The sequence below is a fragment of the Buceros rhinoceros genome, unplaced genomic scaffold, assembly GCF_000710305.1.
Source record: "Buceros rhinoceros silvestris isolate BGI_N320 unplaced genomic scaffold, ASM71030v1 scaffold28253, whole genome shotgun sequence".
Taxonomy (NCBI): domain Eukaryota; kingdom Metazoa; phylum Chordata; class Aves; order Bucerotiformes; family Bucerotidae; genus Buceros; species Buceros rhinoceros.
In genome coordinates, this window is record NW_010403977.1 from 10,022 (window position 1) to 30,246 (window position 20,225).

A 20,225-nucleotide genomic window follows, 5' to 3' on the forward strand; every position below is an offset into this window, starting at 1 on the left:
CACAAGCCAAGAGAGCACCGGGCTGGGTTAAGCACCAGGACACGAGGGGTTTATTGCCTTATTAACGCTCAGTTTTCAGTGCGTACAGAGTTTACTGCTCTCTACCACACACGCAGCTTTCAAGCGTGGAAAAACCCCACGTTTGGTAACTTGGTTAAACCAAGAGATTAACTAGACCATGGGCTGCCTGGAGTGACGAGCTGGCGTAGTTTTAGAAAACCTCGGGCTCTGTTGTTTAACTCAGCAAACACTCAACAGAACCTCTTTCCAGGGAGAGCTACTCCTGAAGGACCAGCGGAGGATGCCAGACAAGGTGGTAGAGCTCTCCGGTTTTAAGCAGCGGGATTCTCAGTTGGCTGGAGCAGCTCCACAGCCGAAGCCTCATGGAGCAGACCTCCTGCCCAGCCGGGCAGATTCAGACCTCCACGGCTTCGGTCGTGAAGAAGGAACAAACCAGCTGGTTGACCTGGAGAGTCCAGACTGATTCTGATAAAGAAAATCAAACTTCTGGACAAGCCTTTTGAAAAGAGCAACAGCCTCCTGCCCTGTAGCAGGCAAGACACCAGAACTCTGTTCCACCTCTGCATGTTTATAAGCCACAGAAAGTCCCACACAGGCTCCCTGTCCCTTAAGGAAATTTCCCCTGGGAGAGAGAATACCACCGCAGGAAGAGCAGCTTTAAACCGGCTGCTGTTAAATCATGCTACCAAAAGGCTCATCTGTGAATAGCTCAGACTTAAGTCATGAGTCATTTTCCTCCTGCTCCAATCTAACGGTCTACGCTAGCGTGGCATGAAACCCTGACACCTGTATGGGCAACAGTCCTGACATGCAGCCCTGGGACCGCTTCCATCCCAAGTGATAGTGAAATTGCTTCCCTGACTCTTCCGGAAGAAGAGCAGTCAGCCCGCAGCACGCCCACTTACAGGGTCTGAGAACCATCTGTTGGGAATGTTGGGCCGTTGCTGATCTACACAGACCACCTTCCTCATGTCTTCAAAGCTGGGATCGTTGGGGACCAAGTCATAGAAGGGTGGTTTGTAGTCTTCCACAATACCTGGCGAGACACAAGCGGGAGAGGCATCATTTAACGACTGCGCAGGGAAACAGCGTTTCTGCATAGAGAGCGTGCGTGACCTCACTGTCTGAGGAGCACAAAAACCTTTCGCAAGTTACCACCACAGCGTCAAGCAGCCTTGAAACAACAGAACAGCACTTCATACCACAGTGACAGCTTTTTCCACCCAAAATGTTAATTAATTGGCTCATATCACAATTCCACAAAGTAAAAATTATATCCATTTTGCAGATGTGTGAGCTGAAATGACAAGAGAGATTCAGGTGCCAGAAAGCCATCTTTCTATAAGGCACGGAGACTCGCCGGCCACCACGAACCTGGGGTTTCTACTAGCCAGTGTGGGTATCGTGGGGTCTGCAGGGTGGTTTTCAACAGGCTCACCACACGCTTGATTCCTGACAGTCTCCAATAAGCACGTCAGCATCTACAGACCCTGCTGGTGGTGCTTTGATTAATTTTATTTCTTGCTATTAAAACAGTAAAATTGGCACCACATACCACCACAAAGCCAACCTCCCCGAGAGCCTGTGGCAGCCGAGCGCATCTCCTAGGACTGCGCTGAAACACGGGTTTACCTGCGTGCTCTTCACCACCTGCCACCCGGCTCACATAGAACTGGAGGCTGAAGAGCCTTCTCCCTGTTCTAAGGCACGTGTGCAGCACAGTGGAGGAAGCTCACAAATCACTTGCGGGTTGCTCAGCTTTTTTAGGAAGCAAGTTTAAAAACTGGTGCTCCCAGACAGGTCAGTGGGTTGGAAAAACACCCAGCGAGCGAGGCCCTCTACGTCCAGCAGAAACATGGGCACTACAACCTTCAACCTGCCTTTTAGCAGGCTGCAGCTGTCCCACATGAAGTTCAGGAGAATTTCTGTGGCTTTGATTATCCTGAAATTGAAAAGAGGTTCTCAAACTTTGCCATAGCAGTCAAGTTTTAGTCTTCTTGTTTTGCTGGAGATGAAGATCAAAATCCCGTAGATACTCTGCAAAAACCTGTGAACCTCTGTCTGTGACGACCAGTCAAAAAGGGAAACAGTCTTCAGGACATCACAACTCCCTTAGAAACCAGCAGCACAGCGCGAAGACCTGCTGCCCAAGTGCGTTACCAGGAGGCAGGGACTGGCAGCCGGCAGGGCTTCCCCAGGGAGGCAGGACAGACTCCATCACACGCTGCGTAAAGCAGCATCACCCACCCTCCTCCTTCAAGCAGTTCGTAACTGCTCGAACAGACCGAACACCACCCGAGTGCTGAACTCTTGTCTTCACGCTCCTCCTTCCTCCCAGAACACCGAGTGGAGGGTATGGTGAGAGACCAAGAACACAGAAAAGCTCTCACGTGTCCACACCGTCTACACTTTATTTCAGATACAGAGCGTACCTGACGTTACCCGAGCCAGAGGCAGCACTTCAGAGCTTCGTCACGCAGCTCTGGAATGCTGCCGGCTCGTTAGGACATTGAACGTCACTAAAGGAGCAAGTCTGGCTCTGGGTATTTTCACGCGGTCTTTCCAAGCGCAGAGCACATAACTGGCTGTTTCGTAGTCACGACTCAGATGAAGCGGCTCTGGCCTTTACTCCAATTGAGCGACTCTGGAGCGCACTGATCTCCCGCAGCCCAGAGCCCGCGGGACCAGCGCTGGCCGCAGCAGCCCCTGCAAACTCTAGCCCACACCGCTCCACTCCCGGAGCCAGCTCCGAACTGTGGCACACTCCTCTGCCCGCTGCCTGGAGCAGGAGCCAGCCAGGGACACCCTGAGCCCTTCCGCCCAACCGACAGCTCGCGGCAGTTCGGTTTTTAGGAGGACTGCTGTCATCTGTAGTATGCGTTTTCCCCCTCGAGCTGCTGGCTGTTTGCTACTCAAATCAGCTAGGACTCACACACAGTAGCGCTTCCTTCACCTTTAATCCTCATTAACACCACCACGTCCTCTGCGTGCAAAAATCCAAAAAAATGCCAGAAAATCCAGATCTAGACAAACCCCCAGCAACAGCCAGAGCCTGGCAGCTACAACGACAGGCCCTCACCGAGGTGGCTTTGAGAACGAACCATCTCCCAGGTCTGGATTACCATCAATACTGAATGAGTATACTATACACACTACCAGGAGCCGCAGCGAAGGCTCGCAGGGAGCAGGACTGGGAGTGCCGGGCACCAGGGCAGCGACGATGCGAGGCGTGTACCCGAGGAAGGGAGCGCACTCCAAGAGCCGTGAGCAACCACTCTACAAGTCTACCAGTCTATTTAAAGAGAGCAAAACAGCGATTCGGGGCTTGAATCGCCTGTTCAAGTACAGAGAGAGATGCCGAGTGGCTCCTGCCGCAGCATGAAGACAATGCACAAGCATTCTCGGTGGTGGCAAAGGAGGTTCCCGTCACATTTTAATCCTTATACTCAGCCACCACAGGAAAGTACTGAGAATCTCTGAGTCACCTGGAAGACCGTTAGGTAAGTTAAAAAATATTCTTCAATTTTAAGATTTTTAATAAACATTAAAAAATTGATGCAAAGATAAAAAAGATGCAAACATAAACTTTTAAAAACTATTAGACTTACTAGCAGATTACAACAACTTCAGAGCCTCCACGAACCAAAGTGCTAAGCCAGCTTGACTCCCTGGAATAGCCTCTGCGTTTCCACCAGTAAGTGACGACAAGTTCCATCAGCGTGGGACAGCAGAAGCTTCCAGCACACACAACCCACAAGCGCCTCCACCCCACCTAAGCCACACCATCACCCGTTCACCTGCCTGACCCCTGCCCGCCCACCCCAGTGTCCGAGTGCCCCTGTGAACCACGCAGCATTGCCTGAGCGACTGCCCAGTGCAGCGATGGTTTCAACTCGCTGAACATGTGTATCCGAGAGAAAATGTTCACTCCATTTCAAACCAGTGCAAGGAAATGTGATTACTTACGGCACCAGCCAGAGACACCGAGAAACTGGAGATAAGTACTGTGGGATTACTATCACCATCCCCTTAAACTTCAGGCTATTGCCATGACCCATGTCACGAGGTACCTGCGAGGCGTGTCACCAGCCGCTGTGTTCAGCCAGCCAATGCCCTACACGGTGCCCACGTGTAGGTGCGTACCCATGTGTAGGGGCTCACCCCTGTGAGCACGGCGGGTGCCAGAGCCGTGAGCACGGTCCCTTCCCAGACCCACTGCCACCCCTCATGTGCTGGCTCCTTCCCACCACGGTGAGCAGTACCCACTGAACAGCGAATTCCTCGGCCCCTGCCCAGCAAGCCTGTGGCACTACGGCAGCTGGTAAGGCACAGTGCTCACAGGCTGTGGAGACAAAGCGTGGCTCACAGAAGCACACCCAAAACCATGAACCACAGCTCAAGTTCTCCCGGCACTCACACCAACGTGAACTGCAACCCAGAGTCTCCCAGTGCTGGGAAACACAACAAGCAAGACCCGTACCTGTCCGGGACACACATGTGCCAATAAACAGGGGACACCACAGGGAAAACTAACACCATCACCCACAGGACTCCCCTCCTGCCTCTGATTAAGCACATACACCTTTGCCCCGGATCACCACCACGCTGATTCAGCGGACGGGTGTTCTTGTATCAGCAAAACACCTATTCCTTTTGCTGGGTACGTCTTCGAGTAACTTCTCTGACAGGGAGGGGAGAAGGAAGGTCACAAGCTCGGCTCTGGCCACCCCACAGAATGCACTGGAAATCCCCTTTGGCTCCTGGAGTCAGTCCCATGACTGCCAGCACGACAGGAGCTGCTCCCTGTGGACCCTGAAAGTGAGATGGCATCTCCCCAAACACGGTGACCACCCCCACAGATCACCCTGCTCTCTTGGCCACAGAGAACCCGCTTTGGATTTCTTCAGGGCGATCAAAGCAAGCTCTCTAGAGCCATCTTAATCCTTTCCTCCACAGCCTCCCCTCAAACTCTGACTTGCAATAGATCCCACCGAACAAAAAGATGATAAACCCTGTCTGACATCAGCTACAGAACTCCACATCTGGATTCAGTGGGAACAGGTCAGACAGAGCAAATGAACACGTACAGCGATCCAGGATTTCCCGATTTAAACACGTCACCATCAACTGCCAGTGCCTCCAGACGTGCCTGGAGCACATCTCCTGCCTTCTCCTGTCCACTTGGGTCCAGAGAGCATGACACAAGGCCCAGAAGTCTGAGAGGACTTCTGACTTGACCAGGCCAAGAAACCACCCCAACAGACCCCCCACTTAAAGGCTCTTAAATTCAGAGCCCTTTGCCAAGGCAACAGGGAGCAACACTGTGCTACGAACAGGGTGCCAGTGGCACTCCTCCCACACGGAACCGTGCTGCGACCAAAACCCTGCCTTGTGAGCGCACTTGGTAACCCCTGAATTCTCATCGCTTCTTCACTTCCTACGTGTTTTCCTTCGGTTCCTTGTCACACAAAACATCCATCTAAGTGTGTTCACTACGGTTCAGCGACACGTGGAGAAAGTTTAGAGACTTGACTGTCTCAGTGTTAACTTAACTGACTATTTGGTATGAATTCTCTTCTCATCATGAGTTAGAATGAAGCAGGGGACCCTCTTTCTTCTCTACCATTACAGAAATGACTACAATGGCCAAACACTGTTGTCATCATACCGACAGCTTCACCACAGGCAGCGGTGTCAGGAATCAGCGTACCCTGGAGAGCCGGTAGTTACCGTGCACATTGGTGGCAGTGCGTTGCCATGCTTTACCGTTTGCTCAGTCCCCTCCAACACCAGGAAAAGACGTCCCCAATACTCACCGTTGCTAACCATGCGTCGCGCCACCTCCCAGAGGACCAGCCCAAAGGCCCAGATGTCGACCCGTTTGTACGAGTCAAAGCAGTCTGCCTGGATAGTCTCGTCCAAGACTTCTGGAGCCATGTAGCGCTTGGTGCCCACTCGGGGGTTGTTCCCCACGTCCAGCTGATTTGTGCTTTGGGAGTGCATAACCGCAAGGCCTGAAGGACAGAAACACACGGCTGTTGAGTGCCCTTGACAACCAGAGCGGCATACGTTTAAACCGCACGTGAGCAGTGACACCCCCCAGGCGGTTTCTTACGAAGAAGGACCTGAAAGTCCAGCTGTCCAAAGACCAGCTGGGTCAGCTCCAACCTGGCTGTGAAACAGTCCCTGTGTCCGCAGACTCAGACCCACTATCTCCTGGGGGATTACCATTAAGTGTGTTATTGCACTGTTGCAAAATGTTGTCATTAAAGTGTTCTGCAGCCGCTGGATGTCACCAGCGCTCAAGGCACGTAGACACAGAAGGCCAAGCACCCGTTACTGAGAAGAAAACAATTTTATGCAGCTTTCAAATTTATTTATAGAACTTTTGGGTAGGTGGATATATCCGAACTGTGGGGAAAGGAGAAGAAAAACACTGTGATGATGGATGTACACAAGTTAAAAAATAAAGCTGGAAAATAAAAAACACTGTATTTGCAGTAGCTTCAAAAATAAACATCCTCAAGCTGATCTAAAATGAGTCAGTCCAAACCACTTTACCTGGTTTCTACTAATTACCAAACATTTAAGGGAAGAACATTATGTGAGGGACTCAATTACCGTAAATTTGGAAACGCGGAGAGTGCTCATTCTGCCATGGTAAACATGGAGCATTGCAAATTGAACAGCAACAGGCGCATGACAACTACGCAATAGATGACACAAACTCTCCCTAGTTTCCTCAACAAATCCTGTAAGAATGATATATACTATTTAAATTTAACGTGACTTTATTTTAGACGAAACTCAAAAAGCTTTTTAACTCAGTCCCACGGAAAATTAACTTATCATCAGATCATTATTTTTTGTCTATCCAAAAAACCAGTCTGTACTTCAGCATAACAAAAATGTGGAGAACGCTTCCCTACAATTTAAATGCACTTCAAGTAGTTACAAGCTGCTAAGAAGATGCTTATAGCACCTCCAGAAAGACACCACCTACCAACCCCATGACTGCTGAGAAGATCATTCGGAAAGCCTACTCTCCAGATAAAAATATTTGTCACGTGTGTGAATACACACGCACATACAGGACGTGTATTCACACACATGTATGCACTAATGCGTGTGGCTGCATTGATATTAATTTCTATTACACAATACCTATGGATTATACTATTCTTTTAAAAAACAAACTCGCACACTGGAAGCAAAGGTTGGAAAACAAATTTCCTGGCAGACTCTGAAGAGGTCAAGACTTTGGAGAACACTCTGATAAAAATCATAATGGTCCATCCAAATTGGGCAAACCAGATTCAGTAGATTGACAGGTCAAAGGTCTGAGGCTGAGGGACGCGCGTCAGCATCCCGCACACCCACAGCAGGGGAGTGTTGCAACAAGGCCAGGGGACAGCGGTGTTGTAACCCGGTTCTCCTTGGGGGCTGTCGATGACTTCGGAAGCAGACAGACCTTGTGCTGCTTCAGCTTCTCTCCACCTCAGGAGATCTCAACGCATGTTTAACTCGAGGGCAGACTAGCACTTGCCAGAGAAGCCTTTACTTTAAGATACCAATTCTTAAAAGAAAAAGAGAAGATAAAAGAAGCTTGACAGGAGTACAAATCGCTGCCCGCACTGGTTTTCAAGACACCAGCACCCCCTCTTCAGTATACTGGCACCTGCCAGAAACAGAAATGGAGCCAACACGGTTGGCTGGCGCTCTCAGTCCCCTCCTGACACCCCACGTTCACTTCAGATGGACAGTCACTGCTCGGGTGGCGGGGCGAGGGGAAGGGGGCAGCGAGGGGAGGCTGGGCTTTGCCTTCTCTTCGTAGAAGCATTATTCTGCTCTTCTGTCAAGATGCTCAGCCGAGAGCTATCAGGATGCACATGAACTGCTTCAGAAGGGCAGAACCTTTCCACAGTGCCGACAGTGCCGCCAGGCTGATCTCCACCCCTGGGCTTTATCACACCCTTTCTGCTCAGTTTTGTAACCGTGCTCTGGTCCCCAGGCTGCTGACAGAGACTCGCATTTCCCACATGCCTGCTAAGGACAAGCGGCCAGTTCACAGAGCTCCTGCACTTGCTGCCAGCCAGGACCAGGACCAAACAAAAGGCCACCAACACTGAGCTACTGCAGCTCAGGTGCGTGGCACCCAGGCTGCCGGGAAATTAGCACAAGATACGCAGCCAAGCCATTGTAGTTGTCTGTTTTTGGAGCTAACTCCTGCTCCTAACAGGTACACTGCAAGTGCAGAACTTGGTGAGAGAGACAGAACCCACGTCCAGCTCAGCTCTGGGCAGCTGTAGCGAGTCCTTCCATCTGCCCATACCCACCAGTCTCTCAGTGCCATTTTTCTCATACAGTGCACGTGTTGAAACAGAGAAGGAGATCAGAGCAGGAAAAAAACGAAAGCCAAAGCCATACAGAAAAAAAAGACAAGAACATATACTAAATGCAACAAACTCCTTGGTAACTCTCCTTCACAGATAAGGAATAAAGGAAGAATGCGTCAGATGTGCCTGAGGATTTCACTTTTTAAAAGAACAGCCATTTTACCACTATAAAAACTAACTGGGAAACGTGTATTGTGGTGCTCACTCAAAAAAAATCTCTCCAACACCTCAGGCCTCTAGATAAGTAACGTAGGTTTCTCTTTACTAGTGTGATGTCAGCCAGTGCCAGTATGGGCTGCCCCCTCCTCAGTGTCAAGTACAAATTTAATTAAGAGCCGGTCTCTGAAGTTTTGTATTTTCAACTCACTGCTCCAGTTTTTACCTGCTACTCCCTCTGCCAAGTGTGTGGCTTCCATGTTTTCCCTATGCTTATCTCACGCCTCTCAGGCAAAAGTGATGGGAACTAAGCAGTGGAATTATTTAGAGAAAGAATTCCCGTCTCCAGGTGCACTTTTTGTCTCCCAATGACTGCTCAATACTGTACTCTTCTACCACTATTTCCTCCCTTGTCTTCAGAGGAAAGAGAGAAAAAAAAAATGTCATCGGACATGCCCCTGAGGCGTGAGCCAGCCACGCTGCTGCGACTATTCCCAGCACCCTGCCAGCTTCAAGTCTGAAACAGCCGGTCATGGAGAAGCCAGTCGTGGGCTCACTGAATTGTCCTGACAGAAGCCTCCTGCTGGATGGACCTGCGGAGCCTGGGACAGTGAGTGCAGAGCTCTTCAGCTGCACGGGGAAGGACGTTTACTAGTTCAGAAAGGAGCTGAAGCCTAACAACTGCTGTCTTCTGGGATCCGTGAATGAAATTTAACACCACAAACCCGTGGAACAGTCCAGAACGCCAGCCCTGCTCCGGACCAAGGCGACGCTGGCCTCCTCGGCCGCCGAGAGCCATTTGTGGGCTCTAAGTGCCATCTAGTGGCTGTCCCCATCCTTCAGGATACTGTCACATCACGGTGAGGAAATTATAAGGTTACTTTCAGACTTTAAAGGCTGGAGGTACCTAATGTATTTGATTTCCACAGGAACATGCTCAGTGTATTTGCATGGAAATGAACTCACCCAAATCCGCGATGCAGCACTGTCCATTTTTCTTGACGAGGATATTTTTGCTCTTCAAATCCCGATGAGAAATGGCCGGCTTCCCCTGAGTCCCGAATATCTCGATGTGCAAATGTGCAAGACCGCTGGCTATGGACAAGACGATGCGCAGGCAGCTGACAGTGTCCAGCGTGGTGAGCTGCAGGTAGTCGTACAGAGACCCCATTTCGTGGTAGTGGGTGATTAACCACAACTGGGTACTCGAGTTTCTGGAAGTCATATCGGATGCAATAAAACCTAGAAGGAGAGGAAGGAAAAAGGAGAAACAACAAAATGAAGTGAGAGAGCTCATTCAAGACTCCCCCAAGAAAAGAACCGATACCACCAGGCCCCTCTTGTGATTCAAAACTCAGTTTAATTAAACTTTTCCAGGACCGTACTGCCCCGAGAACAGACTGCAGGTATCACCAGGATGAAAAGAGAGCTGGCATGTTCTGGAGCTCCACCTCAACAATGTCTTTGTGTAGTCTGTCAGTCACACCCCACACAACTACTTGTTAGGACCACATATTTAAAAGAAAAAAAAGGAAAAGTTGTAACTTTTCTTTCCTTCTTTTGAAGAACTTGGGGGTGGTGAAGTTCCCAGTTAAAAGACCTCCGTGTTGTAGCACATCTGCTGCTGTCCCTCAACAGGACCATGCCGGAAAGCAGCGGTACCTCAAACAGATGGGCCATCAGTACCCACTGGCACCTTTAGGGACAATAAGAAGGCAGAGCATGCTGCTGAGAAACAGGCTAAACGCGATCCTGTACCCATCCCATCCCAACAGCTCCACTCCCAGCCACGGCAAGGCTCTGAGCACTTCCAGCAGTCAACCCAGCACGCTGAAAGCTTGCTGTGCCACCGGAAACCCTCCTGACCAGACACCGATGGGAAAACACATGTGCCACCACAGCCACAGCCTGCTCCCAATGACCTCCGGTCACCAAAAAGGCTGCACAGGGATCGCTGCTTCCTGACCGACTACCAGACCTGTGGGACTGCTCAGAATCGCAGCAGGCTCCAAACACCTGGTCACCACGGAGCCACGGGACACCAAAAGCAGCAGATGGCTAAGGAGAGCGTGGCAGCACCAGAAGTTTAGCACAGAAAAAAACCCAAAGAACAGTCGTTCTTCTCCTTCAGATACTAGACACTTCAGCTGGTGCACAACTTCCTTCCCCAGTGAAGCACAGCAGAGCACCCCTACACACCATAGCTGTACCCCAGAGAGAGCCTCCTCAGGGGAATGGAGGCAAATGTCCCTTGGAAACTCATGAACTAGATGATCTTTAAGGTCCCTTCACCCAAACCATTCTATGAGAAACGTGGTGCCTTAAATCTGAACTTAAGATGCAGGAGCAGCTCCCTTCCTGTTCCTCTGAATTTCTTGTGCAGCAGCACACCGCTGACCTCAACACCTTCGGCTGGGAAGCAAGCAAAGCTCGATTCCCAAGTTAGAGGAACAAAGATGTTTATTAAAAGCCCACATATGACATTTGTCAGACAGAACACCCACTACTTTCTCTCCTGGAGTCAGACTTCTGCACACTGTGACACTTCCGTAGTCTGTGGTATTGTTTAATATCACATATAAAAGGAATTCTGTAAAATAGCCAACAAATTTGACAGTTATCAAGAAAGACTAAACACAGGCAGAGGAACATGGGAAATGTGTAATGTAATTTCAACCAAGTTACTTGCTCTCTCGGGAAGGAAAGTGCAATAAATCACATTTCAGGGGGCCACCGAATTATTTTTGTAGTAAAAAAAGGAACTGCTTCAGGAAACATTAGATGAACGCCAAGCAGGTGAGCTCTAGAGCCAGGGAATATTCTCTGACAGGAAATAAGACTAAGGAGCCCAGGTAAAACTGACTGAAGACAGAAGATTGCGGGTGAGGTAACGTCAGCACGCGCTGCAGCCTTTGTCTGGAAAGGTGGCACTCCACTGGTAGCTGGTCCCGTCTGCCAGGAATTGAAAGGGCTGCTTAACTTCAGCCACAGCTCACAACCCAAAAAGCCATTTTCTGAGCTGTCAGAACTGAGCACACACGGGATGCAAAAGAGTCACAGTCATCGCACCTTCGTTTTTACAGGGAAATGAAATACATCATAAAGGGGCAACTGTAGCTGGAAGTTTAAACACCAAAGGAGCTTGGTTTGACCCTGAGCAGAACAGGTAAACATAAGGAAATAATGGATTCATACGGCACTTCATTCGGGCACAAGGGAAAGCAATTGGACATTCAAATCTCACTACAAACTCCTCCCCACTTCTCCCTTCGTTTCTCCATGTAAACTGAAGTCACACGAAATGTAGGTCCACCAGAAGGTCTCACCTCACACACCGTGCAGCACCCTTTAGCCACGTGGCTGCCCTGCAAGGGCGAATTCTTAGCACGCAGGGCTGTGGCACCTCCATCCTCCTCCACAGGCTGTGCTGCCAACCACCGAAAAACGCGGCGGGTGCTTCTTGGTAGAGTACTGCAGGAGGACAACGACTCATGGCTGCGACGACACTGTCTCCATTTGAGACTCAGCTTTCAGCACCCGTTGGCAATTCTCCCCCTTAGTATTTCCCTTCAACTATATATTACACAAGAACCTGATCTCAAAGATTTCAAGATACCTGGCAAACGTGAACTGTTCTGTTGACTCACCTGTACACCGGCCACATGAATGCAGTTCTCTGACTTACCTAAAATATTTTCATGCCGCAGCAATACAGTGTTGTACAATTCAGTTTCCCTGAACCAGGATTTTTCATCCCTGGAAGAGAAGATCTTCACAGCAACATTTTCTCCTTGCCACTGACCCCTCCAAACTTCTCCATAACGGCCCTTTCCTGGTGGGGGGGAAAAGAAGCACACTGTCAACTAACAGGCTTCACAAGGCAGAAGGACATGATTAGTGGATAGGCTGTAACCTCAACAGTCATGGCCCAAACGTCACACTGATGTAGTCTGATTGCCCCTGCACACGCTTTTTTACCACTGCACAGCCACACCGTGTCCCTTAGCTGTTCCTGAGATACAGCCTTCACACTCCGATCACATCACCAGCCCTTGCAAAGGGGCGGCACAGCCAGACACACAAACTGCAGAATGACGATTTTTAAAACAAAACGCAACAAACACCAGAAAGGATTAAAAAAAACCCCACATGTAAAAACCCCTCAGTCCCCACCCCTGTCCTGTGGAGGTCGGGACACACTTCTGCAGGCCAAGCTTTTCACCTAAATAACCTAGAAGAAATCATGAGACAATCAAGTTCCCAAGGGCAAAGCAAATCCAGGACAAGGCACACTGGGCAAGTTCTGGTGGCTGCCACTGTCCTGACAGCCCAACGAGTGCAGCGAGTTGTGCGGATCTGACAACTCCAAACACCCGGACCGCGCCCCTCATTGCTCTGCACTTGGCGATCTCTAGGCGCACGCGTGCATCAGCAGCGGGTAGGACCGAATGAAGACACCCAGCACAGGTGTCACCCAGGAGAGCCTCCTGCTCCAGCGCTTTCACCTGCTTCCTCTGCACAGGTCTCTGGAAACCGTGCCAGCCAGCGTCAGCTCGGGAGCAGCGCCACTCCAGAGACCCACTTGGCCGCACATATACACACACTCAGAAAGGTGTCTATCACAGACGAAATCATCATGCAAGTCACATTCTGCAGTTTCTGATGACTGGAAATTGCAGAGCACCAGAGGATGCACTTGCATTTAATGCGAGTGTGAGCGTTTGTGCCTACTGGATACGTGCTATAAGCCCACAGCACCGAAATGCTGGTGAAGTGTACACCCAGTCCCTACGGAGTCATCTGGTTTAGTCAGGCTCGATTTAACACGCTGAGGAGTTAAAAAACTTCTAGTGACTAGAAGGTGTTAACCCGTCCTGAGTTCAAATTACCGAGGAAGCAGCGTAAAACATATTTAAGAGAGTCTTTTTTCCCCTACTAGAATCAATCATGTTCATGCCTTCCTCACCTCTCTAGTGCCAGCACGGCACCTGGGCTCAATGTCACTGTCTCGGGGCACCTTCGACCCCAATGCTTCCCAAAATTACTAAATGCAAATTTAACACTATTCAATTAATAATATACATACGGGGAAGAAAATTAATGGATCCTTAAAATTAACACTAAAGTCTTGCCAAAAATTAAAGACCCAGGAGAGTTGTAGGGAAGGATTAGTAGAGACAGCAGCAGTACATCACACCTGCCCGGCCCCAGAGCAGCAGTGCACAGCGAGTAAGGTCCAAACACACGGGGTCCCACTCCAGCAGCACAGAATCACCGGCTTGGGGTGGTTTTTTTAAATACCTCGTTAGCCACTTTGCCTGATGCTTCAGCTCGGGATCTCAAATCCAGCTGATCCTTTTCTAATTCCAAAGCTTTCTAATTAACCATTTGTTCATTAAATGGTGCTCATTTCACAGTCTGACAGCTTCGAACTGAGCTCGCTTTTCTGAAAGCACTGTTTATTTAGCTTACAAAGTACCCAAACAAGCCTAGTTTGTGTTTTCTGACATCGCCTTATGGAACAAAGCGTACGCTTCTCAGTCATAAAGCACAGATGATCTTTGCACCTTTCTTCTGCACAGGAATTTTTTCACTTTGTTTTCCAAAACCAAGAACGCTCCATAAGCTGGAGTCTGAGGTTTCATATCCTACAGGCGCAACTGCGACAAACCAGTTGATGAGGATGGGAGATGAAGCTTCCTCTCTGCATTTGTTACCAAGACCAAGCTAGTGGCACTGGCTGTGAACAAGGGTTATACTAACCGACACACTCCACAAGCGTGATCTGGCGAGCCACCGTTCTTTGCACCAGGAAAGGAAGTCCAGAACCACTTCCAGATGTGCAGGAATGGTCCAGTAAGTCCTGTTCAAAAGGGAAAAGACATGTACAGCCTGTGAGAAACTCCCTTTTCCCCGTTTACAGACACAAAGGTACACCGCTTCCCAGGACAGGTTAAGTTAAAGCCCACTGGTATCTCAAGGGCTCTGGTGATGCCATTTGTCCACTCAGGATCAAGACACACCGCTGCCGTCACTGTACAGATGGACAGAGGACACTCTTCACACAATTTCACCACTTCAAACATATCCCACGCGCAGAAGAGACTGGTAGGGGAGCTTAGGCATAACCACTTTCTGGTGGAAGTTTTTCAAACAACGCAAGAGGGAAGAGCAAACCAAGCCCCTGCCAGTCAGATTCCTTATTCTGCCCCATCCAGTATTTGGCATTACAGTATCATTTTGTTTCATAAACAAATCATTTTGTTTAACAAATAAATGACGATAAGTTTACTGCCTGTGAACCTGGAAAATCACTCCTAGCCTACGAGCTGTCCTCTGTAGTGAAATTCCACCCTTTAGCAGCACTTTGTTGTTCTCTTAGCTCATGCTCTCAGCTCTGTCACCTAGCTTAAATAGGTTAATACTGACTTTCTTTTTTCCACAGAAGTTTTCTGTGTCTCATCATAATCTGAGCTGCTTCAAACAGAAATAATCGTACTTTCTCTGACTTTTCTGCTAACAGCAACATTTACTTCTGAATATTCCTGCAGACCTTTCCCATTCTCCCAGTTCCCAGTGAAGCTGTTAAGAGGGCACAGCAACACAGCCTGTTTTCCTGGCCCAGCCCCACCGAGCCGTGGCACTGGGTACTCTCAAAATCTATTTTATGAATCCCTATGGATCAATACGCATTAGAAAGAGAACTCTACTATCAACAGGCTCTAGCAACAGCCCCCACTGAGGTTTTCAATTGAAATGGTAAGACAGATAAACCCAGCTCACTCCTGCGATACAGCTTGCTTTTTCAGCACCTTTCCAATCCATGGCCGGCACACAGGTTGTGCTCAGCTGGTCATTGTGACTGAAGCAAGACGGGGAGGCGAGTCAGTTTTGCTGGCAAAACCTACAGCCAGGTGTGTTTTGGGTAAGTGTGAGCTGGTCAGAGAGGGGAGAGCCCACAGCTGTAACGGAGCTTCAGCTGTCGTGGAGGAAGAAGAAAGGCTGCTGCTGCAATCCTCACTGCCGGGCTCCGGCGTGACTGGGAACCACTGGTGAGCTGCTGGTTAACAGCACCCAGCACTCTCTGGTGTGTCCCCGTGTGTCTCACTGACCTTCCGGACACCACCCCAGAGAACAGGTACCAAGAGGTCCTGTGTCATACCTGCCACACTCACCCGGGTGCCCTAAAAAAACCACGTGCACCTTAACATCACTAGACCCCTCTTTTAGCATTCAAACCCCCAGCTGAAATGCCCAAAGTGAATTAATTAACAGAGAAATCAAACCACGCAACACTTTGCTGTTACGCAGGTAGGTGCCAGGCTAAGATCTAGAGTGGGGACATCCTCTGCAGTGTGCCAAGAGCTGCTGCCAGCAAAAGCCTTCAGCAGGGAAGGGAAGGGGAGGCACAGAGACACGTGCCTTGGTTAGAGTTCATTCCACATGCAGTACACAGACAGCCGAGATGGCAGAGGGTACTCCCAAAATCCAGGCTCTCCTTTGCTCACTCTGCCCCCATCTAGTTTTCTGCCCTTTCCCTCCAGTCTGTTTTAATCTCTTCCTTCCTTGGTTTCCACCTTCCTTCCCTCTCCACTGCCACACACCCCCTGGCCAGGAGCACCGCAGAGGAGCCTCGACCTGGGGACGAAGCGTACCCTGTGTCCACCACACTGCAGCCACTGGGGAACGGAGCTGCATGTCTGTGAACAGACCCTTCAAACCATAAGCAGCTCGGAGCAATGAGCCACAAGAACGGCCACAAGCACATCTGGCACCACGGGGGTTTTTCTGACGAGTTTCAAGTCCCTGCTTCAAATCAGAACTTCTTTAAAAGACAACAGCCTAGTCATCTAGTGTTAGTCTTCCTAAAGCGGCTGAACCACACTGGATGAACAGTCCCTCAAAAAATTTAAAAAATTATTCTAAGGTAGGTACGTCATGGGAAGTTGTGGCCCAAACTATTCCAGTTTGCTGCAGTTATTTCTACCTGAAAACAGTTCTAAAATAAACAAGGTGAAAAGAATATGACCTGTCTCTCCTTCACTAGATACGCCACTGATGCTCCAGAAGATTCCCCACAACAGGGGAAATTCTTCCTTCCAAAGAGTTGTTATCACTTTCTGGAACTTTTAGTGCCTGGAAACCGGACTTTAACTGGTAAGCTTATAAAAAACCACGAGTGAGAGTCTAATTGAATGTTAAAACCCTATTAGCCTTTCAAAGTGCTAATACCCAGCTGCTTGTTGGGCTCCGACTCCCCTACTAGGCAAAGCCTTAACAACTGTATTAGGGGACTACTTTCCTTACAAAGGACAACAGGATAAAAAGGCATATGCGTAATGAACTTCGTGGTATTTCCAGCAAACTGCACCACTGGGCTTTAACCAGATCCGACGAAATCCCATTTCTCCTAACAATTTTTTAATGAGTGCTCAGGAAAAAGATAATCTAAGTATGGCAGCTAGTTTGCTTTTTAACACAAACTGAGAGCTCATTTGCCTTCCTGCTTGTATCAGAGGGAAAAAAAACAACACAGAAACTTATCTGCAGCAACTGAAAAAACAAGATTTGGAGAGAGCGCAGCTCTTTCCATCCCCCAGTAGGAAGCTTAGGGCTTTAGGCATTTGCTGCACTATGGAGACTAATCCTAAATGTAAACTAATCTAAAGTGCAACAAAACCAGCCGTTTAGAACACAATGGAGGAGAGAACTTTGGAATTTACAGCAGACTTACTGTCTAGAGGAAGGTTTAGAGGCGAGGAACTGCGGGGGTGGTTCACCTCCCAGCACTCCCGAGGCACAGAGGAGTCACTGCCATCACACAGCTGAGAGGGTCTGACAGCCCGGGACAAACCCGCTCCATTAGGCCAGCCTTTGCAGCTAGCAACTCCTCCAACCTCTTCTAAAAAGGATTTTGATTTTTCTTCTCAGGTTTTATCACTGCTTCCAAGTAATACTAAAAGACTTGAAGTGCAAAAGGTTTGCAAATGGAATGGCGATGGTCTTGCACCGGTAAGAGATAAGAGCTGGTAAAGGCTAGAAGTCAGTGCTTACAGCCAGATAACCAGCTGCACACATGCCTAGTTCATGGTGAGCAGGTCAAACCAGCAACACAGACTCAAGCCTTCTGGGCTAATTACAGAGAGCCAGAGGCAATAGCAGAAAGATTACCAAGTACCCTTTCTACAGGGCCAAGCCGAAGCAGGGCGGCAGGAGAAAGCTGCAGTGCTCAGCATCCCACTTGATCCCCAGATACAGGAAGCACCTGGAGATCTCAGGCTTTAAGAGGGAGCAACTTCCACGGTTCCACCTTCCCGAGAAAGGCAGCGGTTAAAAGCCAAACCGCTGCTATCAGAGTGGCCACCCGCAGGTCCCACCAGATGGGAACCTTGTCTCTGACCCCCTCCGCAGTTCCCTTTATTAGGGCATAACGAATGGAGTGAAGGTGGGTAGTAGATACACAGCCATACGAGCCCTAGGGGAGCGTATAGGAGCACTGGGGTTTGAGAACCCCGGGCTGCTCCAGGGGAGTGAGTCAGACGCGAATACAGGAATACTTCACTGTATGTGATCCTTTCCCCTAATGCTCTCAGCCTCCAAGCACATTCAGCTCAGGGACTTTCTTGGAGGGACTTGTTTTTTTAATTCGTTTTTTAAGTGCTTAGCGACACACCATCTTCTCACCCACCTGCTCTCTGAATGTACACAAACCTGCAGGATCTAGAAAAATGATCAGCCAAAGAGTTCCACTGGTTCCATTACCACTGTGGTAAGATCCACCTTCCTTATTATGATCCTTGCTCTCACTTGCTGATTTTGATGCCTCCCCCTGTTACTGTACGGCAGAAGGCGAACAACCGATTCCTCTCCATCCTCCCCTTACCCCTTGCCATGTTGTGTGGCTCCACTCCCTGAAGAGAGCCAGGCTCTTCCTCCTGGCTGAAGCACTGGTTACTTACTCGTTCTCCACATAAGCTGTTTCGAAAATGCGTAATGGGACACCCAGATGACCAGGAGCCTGGTAACTCAGTTCTAACCTACACTTCCTTAAAAAAGGAAGTCCCCTGCCCCCATGGCATCCCTCAGTGGCCAACTCAAACTCTGAAAACTCACTTGTCAGGACACACGATGCATGGGGATGAAAGGGTTTTCCAGGTGGCTCTTCCAGCGCTTATTCCCTGCAGTATTTCACAGAAACATCTCTGACTCAAAGCAAAGAGAAACAAGAAAGAGCTTCCAGCTCCCAAAAAGAGCTCTGATTTTTGAACGGTCCCACGGATCTATCTTTCAATACATGCCCATAGCCGGGCCTGCAAAGCATCTGCCAACTTCACATGGCGGGGCGCAACCATCTCCTGGGGAATGTTTCTGGACATAGTCGAAACTGCATCCCCAGGGGCTGGTAACCACCACTTTCTAAGGAAGATATCCAAGATTATTCCTCATTTAAAGAAATACCAGTGTCTCTCTCCTACAGAGAGAAACACAGTCCAAAACACCGAAATAAAATGCCCCATCACTGGATTTAGTAGCATATTCTATACAAAATACTACAAAAGTATTTGTGTTTTGGACCGGTTTTCTTCACCCGTGTTTCAACCCTGCAGGGAAAGCAGGCTATGGTGGGAAAGCACCGTAACAGAAAATGTCTTCCAACCTCTTAATGCTGAAGAGATTTTTATCTTAGAAATGCGAGGAGGAGGAAACTTCTCTTTGCGCAGCTTTCAGAAACAAACACTCCAGCTGCCTCTGCAAACTGACTTGCTCAGTTCTGATAGAGCACAGGAAAGCTGCTGGGAACACATTTTTTCTGGCCTCAGGTGAAAGGGTAAGACATGGAAACACTTCACCGAGTCATGTTATTTTCCAGAGACTGCGTGAACAAGGACATATTTTAAAAACTGAATTTTGAGTAAACAGTCCTCATTTCCTAAAATTCCTATTGCTCTTCCGTCAACAAAACTTCCCTGGTTTCCCAGTCATCTGAGAGCCCTTCCACCAAGGGAAGTCCAAAAGTTAAAAATACTTGTGTTTTCCTCATCCCCCAGCATCACACCTTCTCCAACCTTTCAGGCTGTCTTTTCTGTATCAAAGATGCAGCGCATTTTTATACCTTTCCTATCACTCCAGGCTGCCAGAAACCAGCGCGCTCTGTTCTGCTGTTTAGACTCTGCTTCCAGGGCAAAGGCTGTCGTTGGGGTAAGTTTCAGGTAAAGAACAGCTTTGCGAGGACAGCCGTGTCACCACACAAGTCCTGGCACTAAGCGGCACTCCCTGGCAGCAAAAGGCCCAGCCACTAGTGTGGCATGTCTGGAGGGTTCAGGAGGAGGGGTCAGGAGTGAAGGAAGCTCACAGGGCTTTTCCCCGCGCACACAGTTACTTACTGCCAACGTGCTGTCTCCGACATTCGATGCAATGAGTCCCTCAATGGTGCCGTATTCCGCATCTCTAGAGTTGAGCCTCTCCATGTGGTTTTTCTGTATTCTCCGGATGATCAGCACAGCTACTGCAGAAAAAACTATCAGCACTATCACAGGAGCCAGTATAACGATGATTAGTGTTTCCACGCTGTAACCTGCAGCTCCTCCTTGAAAACTTTGCCCTGGGAAAGGAGATGGGAGGAAAGGAAATAAACAAAGAAAGAGGAGGGTG

At 49.2% G+C, this 20,225-nt stretch overlaps 1 protein-coding gene across 1 annotated transcript in view; it reads right to left on the reverse strand.

Moving 5' to 3' along the window:
- ACVR1 (activin A receptor, type I) overlaps positions 1 to 20,225 on the reverse strand; it is a 30,455-nt gene that overhangs the window by 420 nt on the left and 9,810 nt on the right. Inside the window, exons 3-8 of the mRNA XM_010133181.1 lie at positions 19,958 to 20,175; positions 14,337 to 14,436; positions 12,259 to 12,405; positions 9,540 to 9,815; positions 5,838 to 6,035; positions 927 to 1,057 (exon numbers count right to left, since the gene is read on the reverse strand). Of these exons, the coding sequence (XP_010131483.1) occupies positions 927 to 1,057; positions 5,838 to 6,035; positions 9,540 to 9,815; positions 12,259 to 12,405; positions 14,337 to 14,436; positions 19,958 to 20,175 (1,070 nt within the window). The remainder of the gene's footprint in view (positions 1 to 926; positions 1,058 to 5,837; positions 6,036 to 9,539; positions 9,816 to 12,258; positions 12,406 to 14,336; positions 14,437 to 19,957; positions 20,176 to 20,225) is intronic.